The 23,087-nt window shown below is 37.5% G+C and overlaps 1 protein-coding gene across 1 annotated transcript in view; it reads right to left on the bottom strand.

The window, feature by feature from the left end:
* Nucleotides 1–2,840: 2,840 nt before the first annotated feature.
* Nucleotides 2,841–23,087, bottom strand: part of LOC139714443 (probable protein phosphatase 2C T23F11.1) — a 38,170-nt gene continuing 17,923 nt past the window's right edge. The window contains exons 4-9 of the mRNA XM_071626149.1: nt 20,399–20,530; nt 19,862–19,935; nt 17,369–17,510; nt 10,795–10,878; nt 9,538–9,683; nt 2,841–3,876 (exon numbers count right to left, since the gene is read on the bottom strand). Coding sequence (XP_071482250.1) covers nt 3,703–3,876; nt 9,538–9,683; nt 10,795–10,878; nt 17,369–17,510; nt 19,862–19,935; nt 20,399–20,530 — 752 coding nt within the window. The 3' untranslated portion in view covers nt 2,841–3,702. The remainder of the gene's footprint in view (nt 3,877–9,537; nt 9,684–10,794; nt 10,879–17,368; nt 17,511–19,861; nt 19,936–20,398; nt 20,531–23,087) is intronic.

Here is a 23,087-nt window from a genome sequence, read left to right on the forward strand (position 1 = left end):
GGAATGCTACATTATTCGTCATCAACTACATAATTATGTACTACAAAAAAATACACATAATAAATGATAAATGAATATTCTGCTCTTATCTTGCATTCCCGGCATTTTTCAAAGTACTGACTGTTGCTACTGCAAATGCAAAATATAGATGAAAAGTAATGATGAATTTTGATGAAGAAGGCAACAAGATGATCTGTGAACATAATATAAATTAATATGTCTGACGTACATAACTGGGACACCCTTATCCTGGAATTCAAAGGCTTTACCCATCATTTTCACTTTGATTATCAAAACTGTGGAACAATGATTCCATGGCAGGTGGGGGTTGCTAGGCACATACAAAAAAAGAAGCATCTTTTCGTGCGAATACAATAGTCAGCTCCTCTTTACTGTAAAGGTGATATCTACAGCAAATGAAAATATAGCTAAAGTGAAAATGCATGTGATACGCATACTTCTGCAAACATTTCCACTGGTGTATGATGACAAAGGAAAATAATATTTTTTTTCTTTTCTTTTTTGCCGTCATGTTTTTAGTCTCAATGACTCTTTAGCACCTCGAGGTTTTCTAGCCACATCAACCTCCACTTGCTGTAGGGAGAGGTACATATCACAACTGCATGGGTTTGAAAAAGAAAAATCATTATGTATTCATGAAGATCTCATTGCAGAATAGGGTGAAAGGGAATGGCATGAACAGATGCATTTTCACACAATGTACCCAAATCAGGTACACATGCATACACACACACACACACACACACACACACACACACACACACACGCACACACATACTTGTAAGGGTAGCACAGGTGGTTCAGTCATCATTATTACTATTTTTTTTTTTTTTTTTTGGGGGGGGGGGGGGGGGGGGAACTGTGGGCAATTTTGGGCCTAAAGGATTATAGTTGTGCCTCTCAAATATGTGACCCTTACCAGATGGGAGCGAAGGGAGCCCACAACATGTCTTTCTGAAATTGACTGATAAGCCCAAATTCACAAAGGTTTTAACTCAGTCCATGGGCTAGAACAACGCAAAAAAAAAAGAAGAAAAAAAAAAACAAACTCATACCTTTCACATGCGCTTATCAGCGTGCATTCAGTATTGGATGTCTGTTGGTGTATGTGATATTTGAGGCAAATTTTGCTGACAAGATTAGCATACTGGTAATCCACAGACTAAATTTAAACTGCCTTCATAAATTTGGGTCACACCGTCCTATTTTTTAAAAATTATTATTATTTTTTGACATATTCTGGCATTATTGGAATGCCCCATAAGACCTCACAATTTTGATGAGATATCAGTTCACAGTTACCACAGCCAGGTCTAAAAGGATGGCATGTTTGCATGTAACATGCCAAGGATGGAGAACAAAAGTACACATGACGTACATTATGACTTCTAACACATAAGATACACGCTGCCAGTTGGGACGTAAGTTCTTGTAGTTGTGGGTTTTTCATGACACAGGATCGTACTACAAAACATAAGATACTAAATGGAGACACTACAGTGCACCAGAAATAAGATAGGCGGAACAAAAATTATATAATTTATGGAAATCAACAACTAAACCTTACCACAAATGATCACTGCGACTTTTTGTTTGCTTATGAAATTTTATTCAGGTTTTGGGGGATGGTTTGGAATGATTTTTAAGTGAAATTCAATGCAGATAACTGCCACATTAAGTAAAGATTGGCATGCTACATAATCAGTTAGCTTTCATCTATCAAAATATTGATAAATCACAGTTAATCAAATCATTGTCATCTTGGGTCAGTTTGCACGGGAAGAGTCTTCATGGTTGCCCGAATTCTGGCAGCTGAGATCTTGGTGGCGGCAGTCAGGTTTGTCGCATCCCTTCCGATAATCAGAAAGCCCACTCCAGCTAGGCTAAAAGTGTTACATGATAAGTTTAACTGACCATGCCAAAAATATCTCTTTAACCTCACTTTCACCGGTAGAAAATTTTCAGCAGAAAGAAACATTCCAGCAATACGGAAATCCACTGGAAAGCTCAACAGTAGCGGATAGGCATACAGCATACGCTACACAGACAAATATCGATGCTTTGGGATTATTCGGTATCTATCACTCAAGATATGGCATCCGCAGCTCAGATATCCAATACTTAATCTATTGAATATTTTATAATTAAATCAGTCCAAATATTCCCATCACATCACCAAATCAGACTCTTGAATTCAGTTTGAGGTTTGCCTAAACTGGTTCATTGCCTCTTTGATGCATTTCAGTTGGATGGTGCGGAGCATTCGGACACTGTCACACTTCTAACGAGCATTATGCCAACACGTTGGTTTCTTTCTTGCCGGCTGTACAGCAATACTTGTTACCTTCGTGAAAGATCATGCAATCCTTGGGGAAAATTGAACCTCTCATAATGACATCCAGGTTACGATACGAGACGCTGAGACATCAGTCTGTGTACTGCCGACTAAATCATCACCGACGAGTTTTAACTAAGCCTTGTGTGTATGTTGTTAACTAATGGAACATGAGATGTAGGCACTACACAAGAAACAGGTAGTATTATCATCATATTATTTCACCATCAGCCAAAAGAGAAGCAATTAGGGTTTAAATTAATCTGGGAAAGTTATTAGAAAAGTTCACCTAAACTTGCCACACCTAGAGTGAGGACAATATCACATTTCACACATCAAGTTATGCCAAATGACATCATTTGAGTGTGTGTGCGTGTGTGTGTGTGGAGGGGGGGGGGGGTAAGTGGGTGGGGGGGTGTATGGTGATGTTTACTCTGGCAGGCTGCAAACTGTAACAATGAACTGTAATAATGTTTCTGTGAGCTCAATTTCAACGGCCAAATGGTGGGTTCTGCTCTCAAAATTAGACTCATTCACGTAAAAGTGAGTGAACAATTAAAAGCTGCCAATTTTGACGGATGCCATTACTGGACACACCCATACTGAAAGGACCAAACTATCGCATTACCAATTTTAATGTTTTATCAGTTGCACAGTTCATATCCACATTGGACATGAATAATGAAATATTTTTAAAACTTGGTAATCATAGTCGGTTCACTGCACTTGAACCAAAGACTCTGTTACCAAGTTATCAACTTTTCACATGAAAATGAACATTAATCTGGACACAATAACATACAGTACAATGACCAAATATCTTTCAGACATGAGAAATAAAGAGAGAAAGAGAAAAAGTGGTTTTAAAGTCAGTAACAAAAATGACACAATAGGTAATACAACTTTCCCCACTCTTTCTGAATATCAATATCTGACATAGAGGTATATAAAACTTGCTACATAGTACAAAATGGGGGGGAAAATGAAGATAAATGCAAGGCAATGGCTGATTGTTACACAACAAACTGCAAAAAACAATGTGTACATACACATAGGAGGATAAGAGACACAATTTCACTATGATGAGTGTCTTGCTATATTTACTGGTTTCACATTTGAATATGAATATGATGAGGGGCTAGTGGATCACAGAATCTACTAGGATGCTGCTGCAAAAGAAAATAAAGACTGCACAGACAGTTCATTGTGTGTGTGTGTGTGTGTGTGTGTGTGTGTGTTTATCACCCTCATCTCTTTTCAAATACCCCAACATTGTGAGATGCATTTTCAATTTTTTCATTTTTTTTTCCTTTTTCTTTTATTTTCTGAGACCAGCAGTGAAGGGATTACTCTGTTTCAAACGGACATTTATCAGGCTTTGGTTTTGCGCACGTTGTGATGAGTTCGTCATACGACCTTCCCTGCAGTAAGCATACTAAAACTACTGTCATGTTGTCGCAGCCAAGACCTCCCATCTGGCAGTCCGGAGCTAGGCACCGCGTCATCAGCTCCTCGCAAATCTGGGAGGAGAGAAAAAAAAAAAAACAAGTAAAGAAAACATGAAGACATCAATAAAATAAAGTTTATTAGGTGATCCGAGTATCCTCTCGGATCACCTCCTGTTTCTGTACGGATTCTTTCTTCTTCTTCTTTTTCTTATTTCTCCCCAAAAGTTGTGCATCGATTAGCTCAGAAAGTCCTCTTTCTATCAATTTCAAACTTATACCATATATGTATCGTCTCCCAAAGACGGCAATCGAACTAAAATCAAAGTGATCAGTCGACCGTGACGTCACTATGACGTCATTATATGAATACACATTCTCAATCATATCTCATTAATGGAATGGAATTTTTAAATGAAATTTACGTCACATATATTTCAAGTTATGCGCATTCTACTCACATTCTCAAAATTCATATTTTCTCTTAAAACGTGCGCGTACGCGCGCGTTGAAATATTTGTATGCTCAAATCGAGCTCAAATTTTTTTTGCACACGTTTCAGAACATTTGGAGCATTTTTTGAAAAATTGAAAAAATTGGACGGACGCGTACGCGCGCGCACATATTCGCACACACAGCTCATATGCAATGGAAATTTCCCATTTTTTTACACTTATCGGATGCCTAAAATGTCAAGGAATATTTCTACCAAGTTTCAAGTCAATCCAACTCAATATGACGTCATACGGGCCCGTCAAAGTTGAAATTCCGCGCGCGCGTCAATGGCGATATACAGTGCAACGATGCCAAAAAACGTCAATTTTAAATCCGATTTTACTCGTCAGGATGGACGGTAACCCCCCATTTTCTTTACATATTCTGAACGTTGATGAGTTGGACATGTTATTTCATGGGTTGGCGATGCTGGCAAAATGATTAAAAGATATCAAATTTCTTAATAAAGTAAAAAAAGTAAATTTTCAAAATGACGTCATCAAATTTCAAGTTCACTCGAGCGTATCTCACTTATCCTTTGCCAATTTACACCCAGATTTCAGTATGTTGTAGCTTATTAAATGATCTTCCATTGATATAATTACAACATTTTGATTGGATGACGGCATCACCTCGTAAAAATGGATTGAAAGTAATATTGTCAAATTTGACCAGTTTACGTGTTATCTCTATGGGAGAGCAGTTTTTCTGGCAGTGAAAATTGACATGACTCTCTTTTTCGAGCACTAGCTCACTTATGCTTCGGTGAATTTCTCCCAGATTTTAGTATGTTGTAGCTGAGACTTTGGGCTATCGTACATGTGCCCTCCATTTTTTCATACGATGTCGGCATAACGTCGAAAAACTTGGTTGAAAATGGCACGAGGCTTCGATGCAGCGTCATTTTGCTTAATACACAGGGCCTATGGAGAATGAAATAGGTCATTGCGTAGCGCATCCGACTCGTAATCCTAAGGTCCCTGGTTCGAGGCTCAGCCCTGCCAATATTTTTTAAAATTTTTCAAACACCTTTTTTTCTTCTTTTTCTTTAGTTAATCTTAATCTAACTTTCCTTACTCTATCTTTTTCTGATTTTTTATGCTTCTCCTTCAAATTTCTATAAAATAACACAATTTTTTCTTTATCTTACTTTCTTTCTACTACTTTCTGTGCAATAGATGAACAACAACAATGGCTATCAATCCCATATTTTGCACATGTTTAGTACATGTCACGTACATTATTTCATAAAATAACAACTACTTGATCGGACACCATCTTGGGTATGTAAATTAGGGTCAAAGGTCATAAATGTTTCATCCTGTATCTTGGTCAATACATGTCCTATCTTTCCCATATTTTGCACACGCAAAGACCATGTTACACGAATCATTTCATAAAAGAATCACTTTTTGCTTAGACGCCATCTTGGGTGTGCAAAGTGAGGTCAAAGGTCAAATATACTTCATTCTGTATTTCCGTTAGTGTATACGGAATTCGGTACCAAAGATGGCAGGTCTCACTCCCTTTTCTAAATGAGAATCCAAACATCACACGGCCAATGTCCCGTCAACACAGATGAAACCTGTATGGTCATGAATATTTGGATCAGGACTCAAATGATTGATTTTCGAAGAGATCGGATCACCTAATTTGTCAGTGTTGACAAATTCCGGTTCTAGTTATTGTTGGCACTGTTGGAGTAATCAAAAGCCTTGTTGTTGTTGTTGTTGTTGTTTGTTTATTGTTGTTGTCCTCGTCATTGCAGCATTAACACAACAAGATGATGATGATGATGAACAGCATTTATACAGCACCATTTATCCCTCAGAAACATTCAAAGGCGCCTGGCTCCCACAATACCTTCACACATTATTCACAAAGTTGCTGGAAAAGACAGGTTTTTAGTTCAGAGTTGAAGGTATCGAGGTTGTTACAATCACCTTCATATCCTTTGAGTCTATGTTGGGTGCACTGCAGAATGGCCACACAAATTCTCAATCACTTGTGTCTACAAGTTATCAGCCATTTAAAAATAAAGCTGCTGTTGTGTCACAGGGCAAACTTAAATAAAACAATGAGTGTAAATTTGTTTTTTGGTCTTTTTTTTTCTCAGAGACACTTTTTCAGCACTGTTCAGGCTCAAGAAATTCTTGATCCTTGCTGATTGAGCTGTATGATGTTCAATGTGTGAAAAAGCACTCGAGCATGCACAAGTTTTTCATTGAAAATGATGCTGTTATAGTCAGGGTACCTGTGAACATGTATGACCACGTACTCTTATTCTCAACAGATATTTTAGCTCTATCATGCATGGATACAGGGATCAAGATTGAAAACTGGATAATGTTTGGTTGACCTTTGAGCTCAACAATGACTAGATCTGACCCTTCTGGGACAAACCATTACTAATTAACTTTCATTCTTCATCCACCAATACAGTCATGTTCTCTTGTAAATTTGGCTCGATCAGTGCTAGATGAACAATAGCACAGAAAAGTTTTAACAAGGCAAGTGCCATAATGTGTCTCGCTCATTCGCGTACAAGAAATTGTATGCGAATGGGATATAACAGATCAAACAAGGAAAAGTAGAAATTACGCGGTGCGTAATATATGTCCCCGCCGGAAGTAGCATTTTGTGGCAAAATGTACAATATAGGTCAAAAATCAAGGTCAAAGGTAAAAGAAGTCAAAGGTCAAAATTTCGTGTAGAAGTTTTGAAGCCCTCACCTAGTGCCATCACATAAAGCAAACGGAATCGAAATCGGGTTAGAAATGGCGAAGGAGTATCATTTTGTAGCCAATGTACAATAAAAAGTAGGTCAAAAATCAAGGTCAAAGGTCAAAGAAGTCAAAGGTCAAAATTCTGTGTAGAAATTTTGAAGCCCTCACCTAGTGCCATCACATAAAGCAAACGGAATCGAAATCTGGTTAGAAATGGCGAAGGAGTAGCATTTTGTAGCAAAATGTACAATACAGGTCAAAAATCAAGGTCAAAGGTCAAAGAAGTCAAAGGTCAAAATTCTGTGTAGAATTTTTGAAGCCCTCACCTAGTGCCATCACATAAAGCAAACGGAATCGAAATCGGGTGAGAAATGGCGAAGGAGTATCATTTTGTAGCAAAATGTACAATACAGGTCAAAAATCAAGGTCAAAGGTCAAAATTCTGTGTAGAAGTTTTGAAGCCCTCACCTAGTGCCATCACATAAAGCAAACGGAATCGAAATTGGGTTAGAAATGGCGAAGTAGTAGCATTTTGTAGCAAAATGTACAATATAGGTCAAAGGTCAAGGTCAAAGGTCACAACTGAAATTCTGTGTACAAGTTTCAAGCTCCCATGTAGTGCTATCATATAAAGCAAACAGAATCAAAATTGGCTCATAAATGACAGAAAAGTAGCAAATTGAACATTTTGATCACACACGGACGCACACACGGACACACACACACGGACACATGAACACACACACATACGGAGCCCGTTTCATAGTCCCCTGCTCGAACTCGTTCGGCGGGGACAAAAAGAGATATAACAGATAAAAAGAGATATAAAAGAGTAAAAATTTATGGCAAAAAAGAAACGTGCCATAAAAACTTAACATTGAGCCCTTGAAGTTCATTGACCCCTGCCTGTGACCTTTGACCTTGCGGTGACCATCCACTCCCCAAGAGACATCTACCATCCAAGTTTGGTAACAAACGGACCTATGGATCAAAAGTTATGACCCATAATAGAAACGCACCATAAAAAATTAACATTGGGCTCTAAAAGTTCGTTGACCCATGCTTGTGACCATTGACCTTGTGGTGACCATCCACCCCCAAGGGACATCTACCATCCAAGTTTAGTCACAAATGGACCTATGGATCAAAAGTTATGACCCATAATAGAAACGTGCCATAAAAACTTAACATTAGGCTCTAAAAGTTTGTTGACCCCTGCCTGTGACCTTTGACCTTCTGGTGATCATCCACTCCCCAAGGGACATCTACCATCCAAGTTTGGTAACAAACGGACCTATGGATCAAGTTATGACCCATATTAGAAACACGCCATAAAAACTTAACATTGGGCTCTAAAAGTTCGTTGACCCATGCTTGTGACCTTTGACCTTGTGGTGACCATCCACTCCCCAAGGGACATCTACCATCCAAGTTTGGTAACAAACGGACCTATGGATCAAAAGTTATGACCCATAATAGAAACACGCCATAAAAACTTAACATTGGGCCCTAAAGTTCATTGACCCCTGCCTGTGAGCTTTGACCTTGAGGTGACCTTCATATACTAGTATGGTAAAATGTGAAACTTTGTATGACCCCTCTTCCCTCGAAGTTTGATAGCAATTGAAGCCCAGAGTAAAGAGTTATTGAAGTTTTTGTAGCGTTATGGACAGACGACGAATGGACGGACGGACGACGGACGGACGGACGGACGATGGACGCCCAGACGCCGCAGGCGATTCCTTAGTCTCCCCGCACCTCCGGTGGGCTCGACAAAAATGAGCAAAAGTTTAGGCATCTGTCTGAGAGCAACCTTTATCCCTTTCCTGAGAAGATATGTCAGACCAGACTTGATTGGCATCAAGTAATCATTCAAATCGCATTTTCAAGAAGTCGCAGGCGATCCCTTAGTCTCCCCACACCTCCGGTGGGCTCGACAAAAATGAGCAAAAGTTTTGGCATCTGTCTGAGAGCAACTTTTATCCCTTTCCTGAGAAGATATGTCAGACCAGACTTGATTGGCATCAAGTAATCATTCAAATCGCATTTTCAAGAAGTCAAGAATATGTGTAAAACTTTTCCACGATGTTCAACAGACGCCAGTCAATGAACTGGTGCCATAGCTTCCCTGAGACTTTGACAAAGGTAAGATAAATATCCTAAGCACCACCACAGTAAGGCAATCTACACATTTAAAAAGACCAAAAAATAAAAAAATAAAAAAATAGAGAGAACTTGAAAGTTGAATACTCTCCTATTGTGAACTAAGAGATATAAGGATGTCAAACTGTTGAAAACTAAAAGAGAAACTATCTTCCCTGCTTCATTCCTAAAATGTCAACCAAACAAGAGTTTCAACTTGAAAACGACATTATACATGGACAGGAAAAAAAAAAACAAGCTCCATTTATCTGAACTATACAAATATGGATAAGAGAATAAAAACCAGTGCACGAATAGAAGGATAATGGTGGCTTAGGACAGTAAGAAACGTGAAGGAAGACTTTGCACTCACTTTCTCTGGATCCATTTTACCGGCTATTCTGGTCCGTACAAAGTCCACCACTTCTTGGTTGGTCAACACATCCCAAATGCCATCACAAGCTAATACCATGAACTCTGACTCGGCCGAGATGTCCGTCTCCGTAACATCTGGAACAGCTGGAGGGGGATGGTGGTGAGAGACGTCAAAATACAAGAAGATGGTTAAAAGTTTGCATAGAAGCAAACGTAAAAGGAGGTCTCACCTTTCTGTACCAGGAGTGTTACTGTGTGACAGACATGGCACATTAAAAGACTCCCTAATTATTATTGCTGAATTCAGTGGAATCAAAGCAGAGCAAGGTCATTAACACATTGTGTTACTTGGTCAAGACGACAATAACAGCCTTAGTGCACGGACATAGCACATGTCAATTGCATATCTAACAGTTTTTAGATCACAAATAGACTATTTCTATTCTCTCAAATCCTCTTACACATTCTCATCCTCCCCCCCCCCCCTTCCCGTGTCTTTATTCAGCTTTTTTTCTTATTTTGTGAACTTTCAACAATGCCATTTAACACTTCTGAACTACAGCATATTCACTCAGTTATGAATTTGACAGGCTCTTGGTAATTGTTCATTGCTGAGACTCGACGGCATGTTCGGATTGCCAGCTGAAGAAATGAGTTTCCTGCTGGACAATGAATTGGAATTGAAATTAAACTTAAAATTGAGACTGAAATTAAGGTTGAAATTGAAAATTAAAATAAAGCTGAATTGAAATAAAGTGGAGGCAATGTAAGAATCCACAGGACAGTGCCAACATATATGGTGCTGCTTTTCTCAGAGTATTTTCAGCCCCACACCATTTTGACTTTCATCACGCTTTCCCAATATACGATTAATCTACCCTGTGCATATAATCCTGAAATACTCTGAAAACTTGCCCTACAAACATCCCCTTTAAATGACATTCCCAACTTCAAATTCCAAACTCCAAAGTTCATGCGGCAACACACACATTTTGTATACCTGACACTCAGAAAATCATGTAGACTTTCCCTATATCTCCTCCTCTTATTGCCCAATCATTCTTTAACTATGTCATCAACAGATCTTGACAAAAAAAACCATTCCTGTTGATAGAAAATTGCACCCTACTAATTGTTGACAACCACTCAAGAACACTCGGCTGATGCTCAAGTAAGACTGACTTTAGCCATAGCAGTTATATCTGAATTAATAGAGCTGGGGGAAAGCCTTGATAAATCAATCCCTGGTACAGACCTGTCACAATTTGCTCCTCAGGCCCTTTGCTTCCATTCCTCTTGAAGACAAAATCACCTAAAGCTCTTGATAGTGCAAGGTTACCTGGATAGAATAAACAAAAGACACACTAGCCTGATGAATGTATGTTTCGCAACCACAAAAACAGACATGAGCTGTGTAGTGTTATAGTGTGGGGCGGACGGATGATCTCTGAAAGTTTCAAGATCAACTTCAACTTGATTCAACCTTGCGTTGGTGCCCCTCTATGGTATGATCTTGACTAAATTGCAACTACTTCTCAATGCATCTAATGAATGATTTTCATTCTTTACATGTGCAGGTAGCTACACTCATATAACTTTCTTGTACAATGTCTGGATGGGATGATGATTATCAAAATTAGCTGTGTTTTGACTCAAAGAATCCCTACTCCAAGACCACTACGTGGCCCCTTGTACATATTCTCCCAACATTTACATAGTGAGATCTACTGTGTGATCATCCATGGGTAACCATATGGGCAATTCCGCAGTTAGAGGGACATGACCATAAAATTTCAATTTGTTTTTTTCCGTGATTTTTGTGTTTGACTTCAGAAAGAACACATTGATAATTCAGGAAAAACTATTTTTCAGGGTATCTTGATAGTTTTAGGTATTGAATTCACCAATTTTGAACAAGTAATCTTTCAGATTGAATTTCATCAGCAAAATCTCCTTAATGGTAAAGAAGATAGCTAGTCAAGTTAAATGCCATTTTCTAGCCACAAATATTGAATTCATAGAGGCAATGCAGTGCTTTCATGCATAGATTAAGTAAAATCGACTTACATGTCTTCAAAATGCAAACATGTGTGCATTTCCCCAACCATCGGACAGTCATGTAACGTTACTAACCAAAAAGTGAAATTATTTACCTCCAGAGAGTATAAAGTGTCCATGAATGATGATATTTCAATTTTTCCTGCTGTGTCCAATGACTAATTGAAATATAAAAATAAGTATTACTAATCATTATAGAAGTTAGAAATAACAGCAGTCAAAATGTGTAACGTTACTAACCATGTAACGTTACTAACCACAGCCTGTGTGTATTGTAACGTTACTAACCATGAAATAAGTGAATAAGACTCCAATGGACAGGTCCTGGTTTGGCAAAATTTTGCCTGATGATAGAGCCAGATGTCAACTACAAGATTATGTGGTTATACAGTAAAAAGATATTGGCTTTTTTTTTTAGTAAATTAATTATGCAAATTTGCCCATGAAATCATATTTTCACCTATAACTCCATAAAAAAGACTGGAGAATTGCTAAATTTTTGTGTAAAAGTTCCTCAAGACACATCAAACAATTTCCTTGCAAAAAAAATAGCAAAATCAAAATCAGTTTCTTTTGTTTTTTATTGTTTTGTTAATTTCTTATGTATTTTAATGTTTTTTCACCTTTTGTTTTCTATTGGGTTTTTTTTTTGCCAAAATTTGTTGCAGGCACTTTTTCAAGCTTATCTACATTACAATTGATTAATTTCACTGGTCAAAGGTTGAAACAATCTAATTAATATCAAATTAACGAAAAAACACAATTTGCAATGGATTTGCACAAGATACCATGAATTTGAGCTGTTTTCAGGTTGACATGCATTTATGCAAAACATTACATAACTGCAGAACGGTGTACCCGGACGTCGCAAATTTGGTCTCAAAATATGCGGGAGACTTCAATGAAAAAAGGTCATGAAACGATGCAGCAAAATCTTTGCGCGTTGCGGAATCGTGGCGGGAAATGTTGGGGGGGGGGGTCTGCAGCATTCGCATCACTACAGAAGGCTCGCAAGGTGCACATTGAGCGATTTTTTTTTTTTTTAACCACTTCCCATGGGAAGGGGCAATTGATGGAGTCTGTGGGCCAGCAGAGCATTTTGTGTGGAAAGTAGTGTTAAAAACAATTGAGGCCATCACTTCAAATTTTCTGTCCCAATTTGAAATTATCATACAACGGTTTGTCAGGGGTAATTACGCTTCAGGTACAGCAAACAGACTTTTGTTTTCAGAGCAATGCAGAGATTAGACATTCAAACCGGTCTAAAAGAAAAAAGAAATACATGTCTTTAGACTTGAATAAACATGAATTCAACTACAGTTGTAATACACTGTACTATTTGAGTTAATGTCATGACTTAAACTACTTTCACAAAAATATAAAACATTGCATTATGCTGGATTCCTATTGTGCAATGACTACGCACACCACAATTGGCCATACACTGTACATACTACATACCGGTACATTAGTTTTTGCTCTTTGATTTCTTTCCCCTTTACTGAAGGTACTCTTGATAAGGAACACATTAACTGTTTTGCTCAATAAAACAGGCTGCTTTTGTGAATTACCGTGAGTCATGATGAACAGTGATTGGCAAAGTTATGAAACTGTGGATATCACTTGACCAAGTCTATAAAAGTGGTACTTTTTTTTAGTTTGTAATTCATCCAAACTGTTTTTCTAGTCTTTTTTAACATGTACAAGTACAATGGTACTATACTGCATGAGTTTGATGATTGAAATAAGAGTTTCATGTCTTATCTGATGTTTCTTAGCTTTAACTGTGCATTCTCATGAGGAAACATGTAATGATTTGAGTTAACACACAATTCTGTAATCACTGGACAAACCGTAACGTTACTAACCGTAACGTTACTAACCATGATTTTTGTACTTAATTTTCAAACAAAGTTATAATGAGAAAGGATATTTGGGGTAGATATTGCCCTTAAAGCTAGAAATGAAAAATAAGTGTTGATATATTTCAAGCTATACCAGTTTTAGCAAACTTTTTGTTCAAAGATGCCCATCAATTTTTTATGTCCTTTTTTTGTAACGTTACTAACCGGCATTAAAAGCAGACCTTTCTTCTAAAATAATTCATGAAATGATTTAATTCTTTGCTCTGTTCTAGGTCTACACTAGAATGATCTTTGGTGACATTAATGAGACTTCACATCCACAGACAGAGAAATGAGTCTAATCTAAATCATGAGAATGTCCCTAAAATGTAACGTTACTAACCGCGGAATTGCCCATATACTGATTTCTTTCCACCATGAGTAGTGGACATGATATGGATCTTCTTAACCTGTTGAGGACATGCTGACTTTGCTTTATGTACAACACACGTTTTCCCACAGACACCTTCCTGAGTAAACTCCGTACTAGTCTTCAAGGGTTAAAGGGACCTACTCCTTACTCAAAGTTTTCATCAGTGTGTCCCATTCATTTTTATTATTTTTTTTTTTGCTGATAACAACTGCATGAATATCACATTTTGTGGTGTATTTACAATTGTACCTCAAACATTTACTAATGGGAAGACCCTAAAAAAAAAGGGGGGGGGGGGGAGGTAGTTAGTATGTGGTAACAGCAAAATTCATGTACATGTATACAGACAAACAGCCTATGACCCTAATAGCAAGTCTTGGTGGCAGAAATGCACAAAGTTGCACTTTGGAAAATTTTGGGCAGTATATCAAATAAAAAATGTTAAATTTTACAAGCATAGAAGTCATACTTCCCACAGAGCTCTTGAAGTCTGTGTGACACACTCTCTTTCAGCCATGATAACTAGCACTACACAAAAACAAAATACAAGAGTGGGACTGCACATGACAGAAGCACTGCTAAACAAACTAACTACTCCCGAGTACCTACACCCTTTCGTTATACCGGACTTACATACAGGGCATGTAGAGACTCCAACTCTCCCGCTTTTGACGGGAGATCTCCCGCCGAAAGCCCATTTTCGCAAAATTTCCCATTCTCCCGCCCTGGTTCTGTATTTCCCGCTTACTTATTGCCATCGTATGTTGAAAAATAAGCCTTAGAGTTAGATAGCACGAGAGAGCATCTAGAATCATAGAGCTTCGGACCCCAGCATTAAGTATTATTTCATTTCACTTTTTTTTAACAGGCCAAATTTGGGCCAATCAATACACCAGCAAGTGAAGTGAGTAATTCTAATGACAATATTCTTCTGATAATATATTTTGAAGAAAATGATGAATAGTTTTCCCCTGTTTTCTCTAAGGACCCTAATGGGTTCATATGATGATAAGACGTCCACCCATATTGCCACTGAAACTGGTTCCAGAAATTCTCACTTGATTGCTAACCAATGCTGGAACCCGGTTCCAACCCACTGCCCATAGCCATTTGCTTGGAACCAGCACAAAGCTACAGCATAACAAATTAAAGACTTGGACATTGTCAATTTGGTACTCTTTACAACTTGGTGTTCTATTTATTTCATCTTCAAAATATGATTTTATTCACTAGTGCTTTGGCCTTTTGGGGCCCTGCCCTAGCCTGGCTTCTACCCCCTCCCCTCATTTTTGGAACTCCAGAAAACTTTGCATTTCTTGAACCAACGGAAAATTTCCCTGATCTCTAATATTACTGTAAAACGTGGTATGTTCGCGTGCATTTCAATTTCGTGAATTTTGCGCGAGCCAAGATTCGCAATATTAAAATGCACCTGAAAGTTCTTGTCTACACTATACGCACTGAATGTTAGAGGCAACTCGCGAAAATTTCATGCCGCAAAAAAGGCCGTCAGCTCCAATTCGTGAAAATTTTATGCCACAAAAATATTGTGTTTTACAGTATCTCATAGAATTTTATTTCCTCTCCCTCTCTTTCTGTACTTAGAAAACAAAATGTTCCATCATTTAAAGGGATCGTACAGTTTTGGTTGAGACCTAATTTCAGGTTTCTAACATTTTTTTGTGAGATAATGAGAAACCTCCTATGAAATATGAAAGAGCATGTAATTCCATGAGGAATTCAATGTTTATTTGATGAAAATTGATTTTGAAATGGCTGAGATATCCAAAACAGAGCAATTCTAATAAAGTGTGGAACCCACCTTTTATTACGATCGCTTTGTTTTACTTTGTTTTTGGATGTTTCAGTCATTCCAAACCCGATTTTCATCAAATAAACTTTGAATTCCTCTTAAAATGGTATGCTCTGTACTATTTCATAAGTGTTTTCTTGGTATTTTGCAAAAAGGTAAAAGCCCAATTCTCATCTCCACCAATACTGTACCATCCTTTAACTCCTTGCCCAACTTGTAACTCCTGAAGGGGACTAAACTTGTAGTTAAGTCACCAGTGCCACTTTCATGAACAACATTTATTTTTTACACCTCTCAAAATAATGTGTCTTGGCTGTACTATTTCTGGATCAGGAGAAGAAGATCTGAAAATTACACAGCTTTAGGCTTTTGGGGGCTGCGCCATGACTCCCATCGGAACCTCATTCACTGCCTATAATGCAACTAAATTACATCCCTCCCCACCTCTGAGAATTGTTCCTGTCACATTTGGTAAAAATCTCACAATGGATTTTGATGAAAAAGACACTGGCAGGGGGAAAAAAAGCTGAAAACTAATGCCAGACAATGGATGACAAACAGCATGGACAATGGACGGAAAGAAATCACGACAGCTCATCCTAGTGGAAACTTCAGGAAAGCTTAAATATGTCATGTTCAGTTTTTAATAAAGGGAAGGAAATAGATCTCAGCAGGAGAGAGAGGCGATATTTAATCTAGACACAACAGTTCTCATTGCTGCAGTCATTTCCCATTCAATGGCGTGGCATAGGCTATCATCACAATGATACAGAGTATATATTTGATATGTTGAATGCAAATAAAGCTCCATGCTAACATTTTATGGTCACATACGAGCAGGTGTCGACCATCAGATCGTCTGATGACTGGTGTTAATCTTGACTGTATTACATGTGAATGCTACCACTTAACCTTTGTCAGACTTTGCTAAAACTCCAGTTTCCAAATAATCTTCTCACACTCTGCATCTATTTAAAAGGGTAATTTCTCGTGGAAATCTTTCCAAAATTATGTCAGAATTCCACTGGTGACTTTAATTGAACTTATCTATGTACAAAACATAATGATATTTCAACTGAAGCTCCAACAATTATTATTATGTACATGTTGACTATCTTACTGTAAGACAATTTTCGAAGATTAAGTAAGTTTCACCCAACCCCAATTTTTGGTCACCACTTGCAAGAAAACATTTTAAAATAATGCTAACAGTACTTTCATATTTCTTGGGAGGCAGCATTGCTACAAATGAGAGGGGTTAGTAGAATGATGAATACACATTTGCTGTGTGATTGCTTCCCTCCCCACCAAACAAAATATGAATAAATAAATAAATAAATAAACAAACAAACAAACAAACAAACAAATAAATAAATAAATCAATCAATCAATCAATCAATCAATCAATCAATCAATCAATCAATAAACAAATAAATAAACAAATGAATAAGAATTAAGAGATTAATAAAGGAAAATAAAACCAGGAGACACTGACATACAAACAGATAAAAAGCAATTACTAATTTTAATAATATCTTTTTTCAGTCTGCACTGCCTAATTCCTTGCTGATGGGAGCTGAATCTGCGACTGACAAAAGGACACAAAGCAAACTGTGTGAGAGAAAACAAGCAAAAACCCAAAACAAAGCAAGATACGAAAGGGGTAGCAACAGACACTTACCATTCACTCTGTTGAATTCCACCCACCCACCAGCTGCGATAATTCTCTTGCTCTCTTTCTCGTTGCCAGGTTTGTGGTCGAAGGAGAGAGGTTTCGCATAGCCGCTAATGCTCATGACCCCTCTTGAGTCGCCAACATTTCCCTGCAGAGAGAAAAGTAGGAAACGGGGTGAGGAAATTACAAGTGTGAACGCAGACGCAACCAAAGGAGAGGAAGTTTTGCCACAGAGTAAAATATGAATGTGATACCAGGATGTTTTTCTTTTTTCTTTCTGTCTTTTTTTTTCTTAAATGAAAGGCAATGATTTTGATACAATGTGAAGGTAACCAAGTGAGTCACCATACACTATATTTACACTAGTCAAGTAGTATGAATTTCACTATCTGAGTGCTTAGAAGAGTAAGTTGGTATATGTCTGACTGTGATTAATACCCTGCCCACGTACTATTGAACTGAATGAGTACAATATGCAATGAAACTTAAGCTGTATTTTTCTCCGTCAGGTTGTTCTCTTATAATGCCACTATATACCGTTACTGTGGCAACATGCACTTCCTGCTTCTCTCAAAAATTGTGCGTAGTGCATCTGATTTCAAGACAAACATAATTTCAATTTCTTAGTACGACTAAACCTTTGTACATCATACCTACCCAGACTAAAAACTCACTCATTTTGCTGAGATAAAATCTGATAAGTAACATCTCCAGTATATATGCACACTATTTTCTGCTGGGAAAATAGATGGATGCACACAAGAAACTAGAAATGTCGCTATGGCGACTGATGCCTCCGCCATAATGCATGATTCTCCCAATAGGTGTATGGTAAAATGTCTTCACAATGATGTGTGATGACAGTTTCAAATAACTGGTAAAATATTGAAGTGACAGGTTTGTCAGAAATATCTTGAATGTTCACTTTCCTTGAACTAGGTTTGCTATAATTGTCTAAGAGTGCAGGTACATGTATTTGGGGAATTCAGGATTTTACTTGACTTCTGACCGACCCTTTTATAAGTTTATGCATTGAGTAATTTTCAAGGTATGAAGAAAGAGTGTAATTACAGTATAAAATAGATTTTTTTTTTTTGCATTTAAACCTGGCCTTTGACCATTAACCTTTGACCTTTTGGCTGGAAATTTCCAAGAAAGTCTCCATTAGGTAATACATGTATATATCAAGTTTTAAAAATAATAATGCAATCATTGCATACACTAGTATATGAGGGAAATAGTAAAATTTTGAGGAGTTGACCTTGACCTTTGACCCCCTGACTATTGACCCATGACCCCTACATTCCCTACATAATCCCTGCCAGTCAGTACATGCGTATGTACCAAGTTCCATGAAGATGCATTGAACCATTTGCGAGAAAAGTGAAATTGTAACATTTTCACCTAACCTTTGACCTTTGACCTTATGACATGAAACTCTCTCTGGAGAATCTTTATGCACTAGCACATGTCTACACTAAGTTTCAAGAAAATACCTTTGGGCATTGCATGGATAATGGGGAAATAGCAACATTCTTAGCAATTGACCTTGAACTTTTGACCTTTGACCTCTTGCCAATGTCACTAAAATCTACTCAACTAATTGCCCCATCATACACCATCCTTGGACCAAGTTTGGTGAAAGCTGCTTCATCCAGTTTTGAGTTATCGCGTAAACGGATACAATTTCACGATTTGACCTTGACCTTTGGCCTTTGGCCGATCTCACCCAAAATCGAATCAAGTAATTGCCCCATCATACTTTATACTTGGACCAAGTTTAGTAAAATTCACGTAAACAGATAAATTTCAGGATTTGACCTTGATCTTTGACCTTTAACCTCTGTCTAATTTCACTCAAAAACTATGTCATATCATACATCATCCTCGGACAAAGTTTGGTGAAATTTGCTTGATCCAGTCTTGAGTTATCGCGTAAACGGATACAATTTCACGATTTGACCTTGACCTTTGGCCTTTGGCCGATTTCACCCAAAATCGAATCAAGTAATTGCCCCATCATACTTTATACTTGGACCAAGTTTAGTAAAATTCAAGTCAATATTACTCAAGTTATCACGTAAACGAACGCGGACGTACGTACGGACGGACGGACAACCCGAAAACATAATGCCTCTGGCACCACTTCATGGCGGAGGCATAAAAATGGGTCAACCGTCTAGCCTTGACTGAGCAGAATGCTTGCTAGTCTGGTCTAGGGCTAATGTTAATTCTTTCTTTTTTCAAGCTACCAAAGCAGGCAGGCAAAATGTTGATTTGGAATCTGAAATTAGTTTTGTTTTGTTTTGTTTTGTATTGTTTTGTTTTTCAAGGTGAAGATCACAGGCACCAATACTTTGCTTTGAAAAAACCAGATAAAAGGTCAAGGATTTGTGTTTTAATCTGTTAAGTAACATTAAAGTTACGGTCCTGGTCCTGACAAGATTGGACAACATGATAAAGTAATTTATATTTGCTAACAGCTTCTTGGATACTTACACAATAAACTTTGTTGTTTTTTAATACTGCTACAAGTGCTGTAGTTCCAGCAAGTTCATCCTTCATTGCCTCATCTGTAAAGAATATTCACAAAATCAAAGATGAATTGTGAGCAGTGAGAATCAAAGTATCTTTCTGAGAAGAAAACAAAAATAGATCTTTACAAAACAACACAGAATGTGGATCTCCTGGATATTTCATTGTTATAGCCACATTAACCTTTGAGTCCATGAACTAGGATCTCTGACAGAACAAGACCTGATATCATGGTTACAAACAACAAAGTATATTTCTGTAAGTATTTTTATTTAAAGGGTGTTTTGTTTTTCTTTTCACTTCTAATGAAAGAAGAAAAGGACACTTTCAAGAAAACATAACACTGGCACTTCTTCACTTTTATCCACGCACTGCTGTGTTCATATCACTTTATGCTACTGGAGACCAATACCAATTCTAGGTACGAATGTAACACCTCGACCACCAGCGCAAAACAAACTACAGAAACAAAACAAACAAAGATATTGACTGGGGGATCACCATTGAGCATGTCCTCGTCTAATTTCAGAAACGCCTCCTTGATTGCTTCAGGGATGTCTCCTCGCTTGTAAGCTGACTGGTTGGCCAGCTTCCGATGGAGGTGCTGTCCTGCATACTGCGCAACCTTGGCTCCTGAAATGTTGAATGAATGAATGAATGAATGAATGATTTATTACCAAATTTTTAAGTTCAAGTTTACAATCACAGATAATTCATACAATCATTGAGGATACAATAATAATAATACAATTAACAGGAATACAAGACATGAAAATATAGAATCAAACTTATGAACAATATGAATATGAAAGTACAAACATTAGAAATTTGGTAAAAGGGTCCAACAAATAGCAACACTAGTGGACGTTGGCCCTTGAATACAGAAGAAGAATTATATAAATTCCACAAGAAAATTATTTACATTATAAACAATTACATTATAAATCATGATAAATTATTGAATTATAAATTATGTTACAGTAACATATTAAAGTTTCGGTCAAAAATGCCAGAATTTTTGGATATCATTGGTTGAGTTACGAAACAGACTAGGATGCAGTCCAGGTTTAGTAAATCTCACTAATGTCATTGCCACAGACACAGACATGTACACACTCACACACACTCATTCCTACAATATGACACACATTTTTGGTACTTGCTTTTGTGGCACTGGTACTGGTGAGCCACATGTTAATGAGGTAGATATCATTCTTTATGAATTTGCATTTCATTGTTCAATGTACATTGGTGTCACATATTCACAATAACATGTTCTTCACACACAAACATTTTCTGTCAAAACTAAATAACATAAAAAACAAATGTAAGAGTGTGTTCCACTGTGAAAGTGATGGGTGATGTCAGGATATGACTCATAAAAAATATATAAAATTTCAGAGTATGTCACTCAACATAATACTGAAGTTTCTCCTCTCAGTCCATGATTATCTAGAAAAAAGAATGGCACAACCAAACCACTAATAATTTCAGAATTTGAGATCTTCACTACACTGTATATGCAAACAAAAGTATCACAATTTTGTATTAGTGTGGACTGATATGGCATACATTGTACATTTCAAACTTCTGTACTTCACACAGATAACTTGGTGGCATTGGAAGTGTCATGTCCTTCAAAACCCACATAATCTGTGTTTGATGGCCTAGCTAGCATCAATTTAAGCTTTCATTCTGATAATGGTGATGGTGAAATTCCATGTGGCCATTTAACCTGGCTTTCACGAAAGTTTGCCCACACACTAAATGGACAGTTACTTTTACCTTTCTCTCATGCATCCACGCTTTCAAACAATATCAAATACTGCTTTAATACTTGATGGCATGAGAGGTAATCTTTGCCTTTTACTTTTTACTCATGATGTTCTAATTCTCCAATTACTACAACTGCATGCACAGTTTTATGAGCTAGAACTGTCTTAATTTCATACTGAATGTTGCCCAGACAAACAGAAAATGTTCATTTTGTCCATATCATTGACCTTCACTGAATTTTCTGGTAGAAGGCATGTACTATATCACTGTTTTAGTACCTGAATGATGATCTCTGTTTCATTCTGGGCATGTAAGGAGTAAATTTGCTTACGTCTTCATTTGTATTCTTCATACCCTTATGACATCATTATCAATTGCACTGCCAAATATACACTACATTGTACAAATTGTACTTGCACGACAAATAAAGCTTTGTCAGATCGCTTTCAAGTCATACACAGAATTTGGTTCATTTTTTTCCCAAAATTATTAGCAAACAAACCCTCTTTCACACTTTCTTTGCATACCCTTTTCTGCAAATTTGGAAATCTGAAGGAATTGATCTCAACAATGGCACCAGCATTTACAGTTTTATACGTCTAGCTAATGACTGTCCTGCCACAGCTTCAATAGTGCAAGTATCCATGGTGATTTCTGGGCAGCACTGCAATTACCTTTGTCAAAGGAGTATTGTGATGATCACTGGCTAAATATATCTGGCAATCACACAGGCCTTGTCTCTGCTATTTTTCTACCCCACTAGCCATGCCATTAGATGCTAATTGTAATATTGCACCTGTCATGTTCTCGTTATTTTCAACGATTTCCCCCCCCCCTTTTTCTAACAGCACTTCAGCACCAGACACAGTCAAGATAATCAAACCGAACATATGACTGTCAGCAGCATACAGTTGTACATCCAACTCTCCAAACTTGTATGAACATTGCACAGAATGTACTTGCAATCAGTGGTATGCCATGGCACACTACTGCAGCCAGAGATAATAAATTTCTTGTACTCTGGCCTACAATCATCTGCTACGTTAATGTCAAGACCCTAATGTTTCCCAATGTGTATGTAGTATAATGTATACAATGTGGCACAAAGACATTATACACTGATAACAGGTTTCCCTCAGCAATCCCAGGTACAAGTTACTTCATTGTCATGATATTAATGCGACAAACAGTCACAATGAAATGATGAAAATGACCACATACCTTTAATTGGTCCGTTTCACTATTTGTGTGTGTGTCACTGTGTGTGTGTGTGTGTGTGTGTGTGTGTGTCTTCCTTTTTGACACGGGACTTTAGGTTCACAATTGATATGGATACTGTATAACCAGAAACTTTCACGAATTGGAGCCAACAGCGTTTTTGGCAGCATGAAACTTGCGAATAAGCCACTGGCAT

Source organism: Diadema antillarum, unplaced genomic scaffold (genome assembly GCF_040938485.1).
Source record: "Diadema antillarum isolate AM-2024a unplaced genomic scaffold, OU_Dant_1.0 seq00002275_RagTag, whole genome shotgun sequence".
In the NCBI taxonomy this organism is placed as follows: domain Eukaryota; kingdom Metazoa; phylum Echinodermata; class Echinoidea; order Diadematoida; family Diadematidae; genus Diadema; species Diadema antillarum.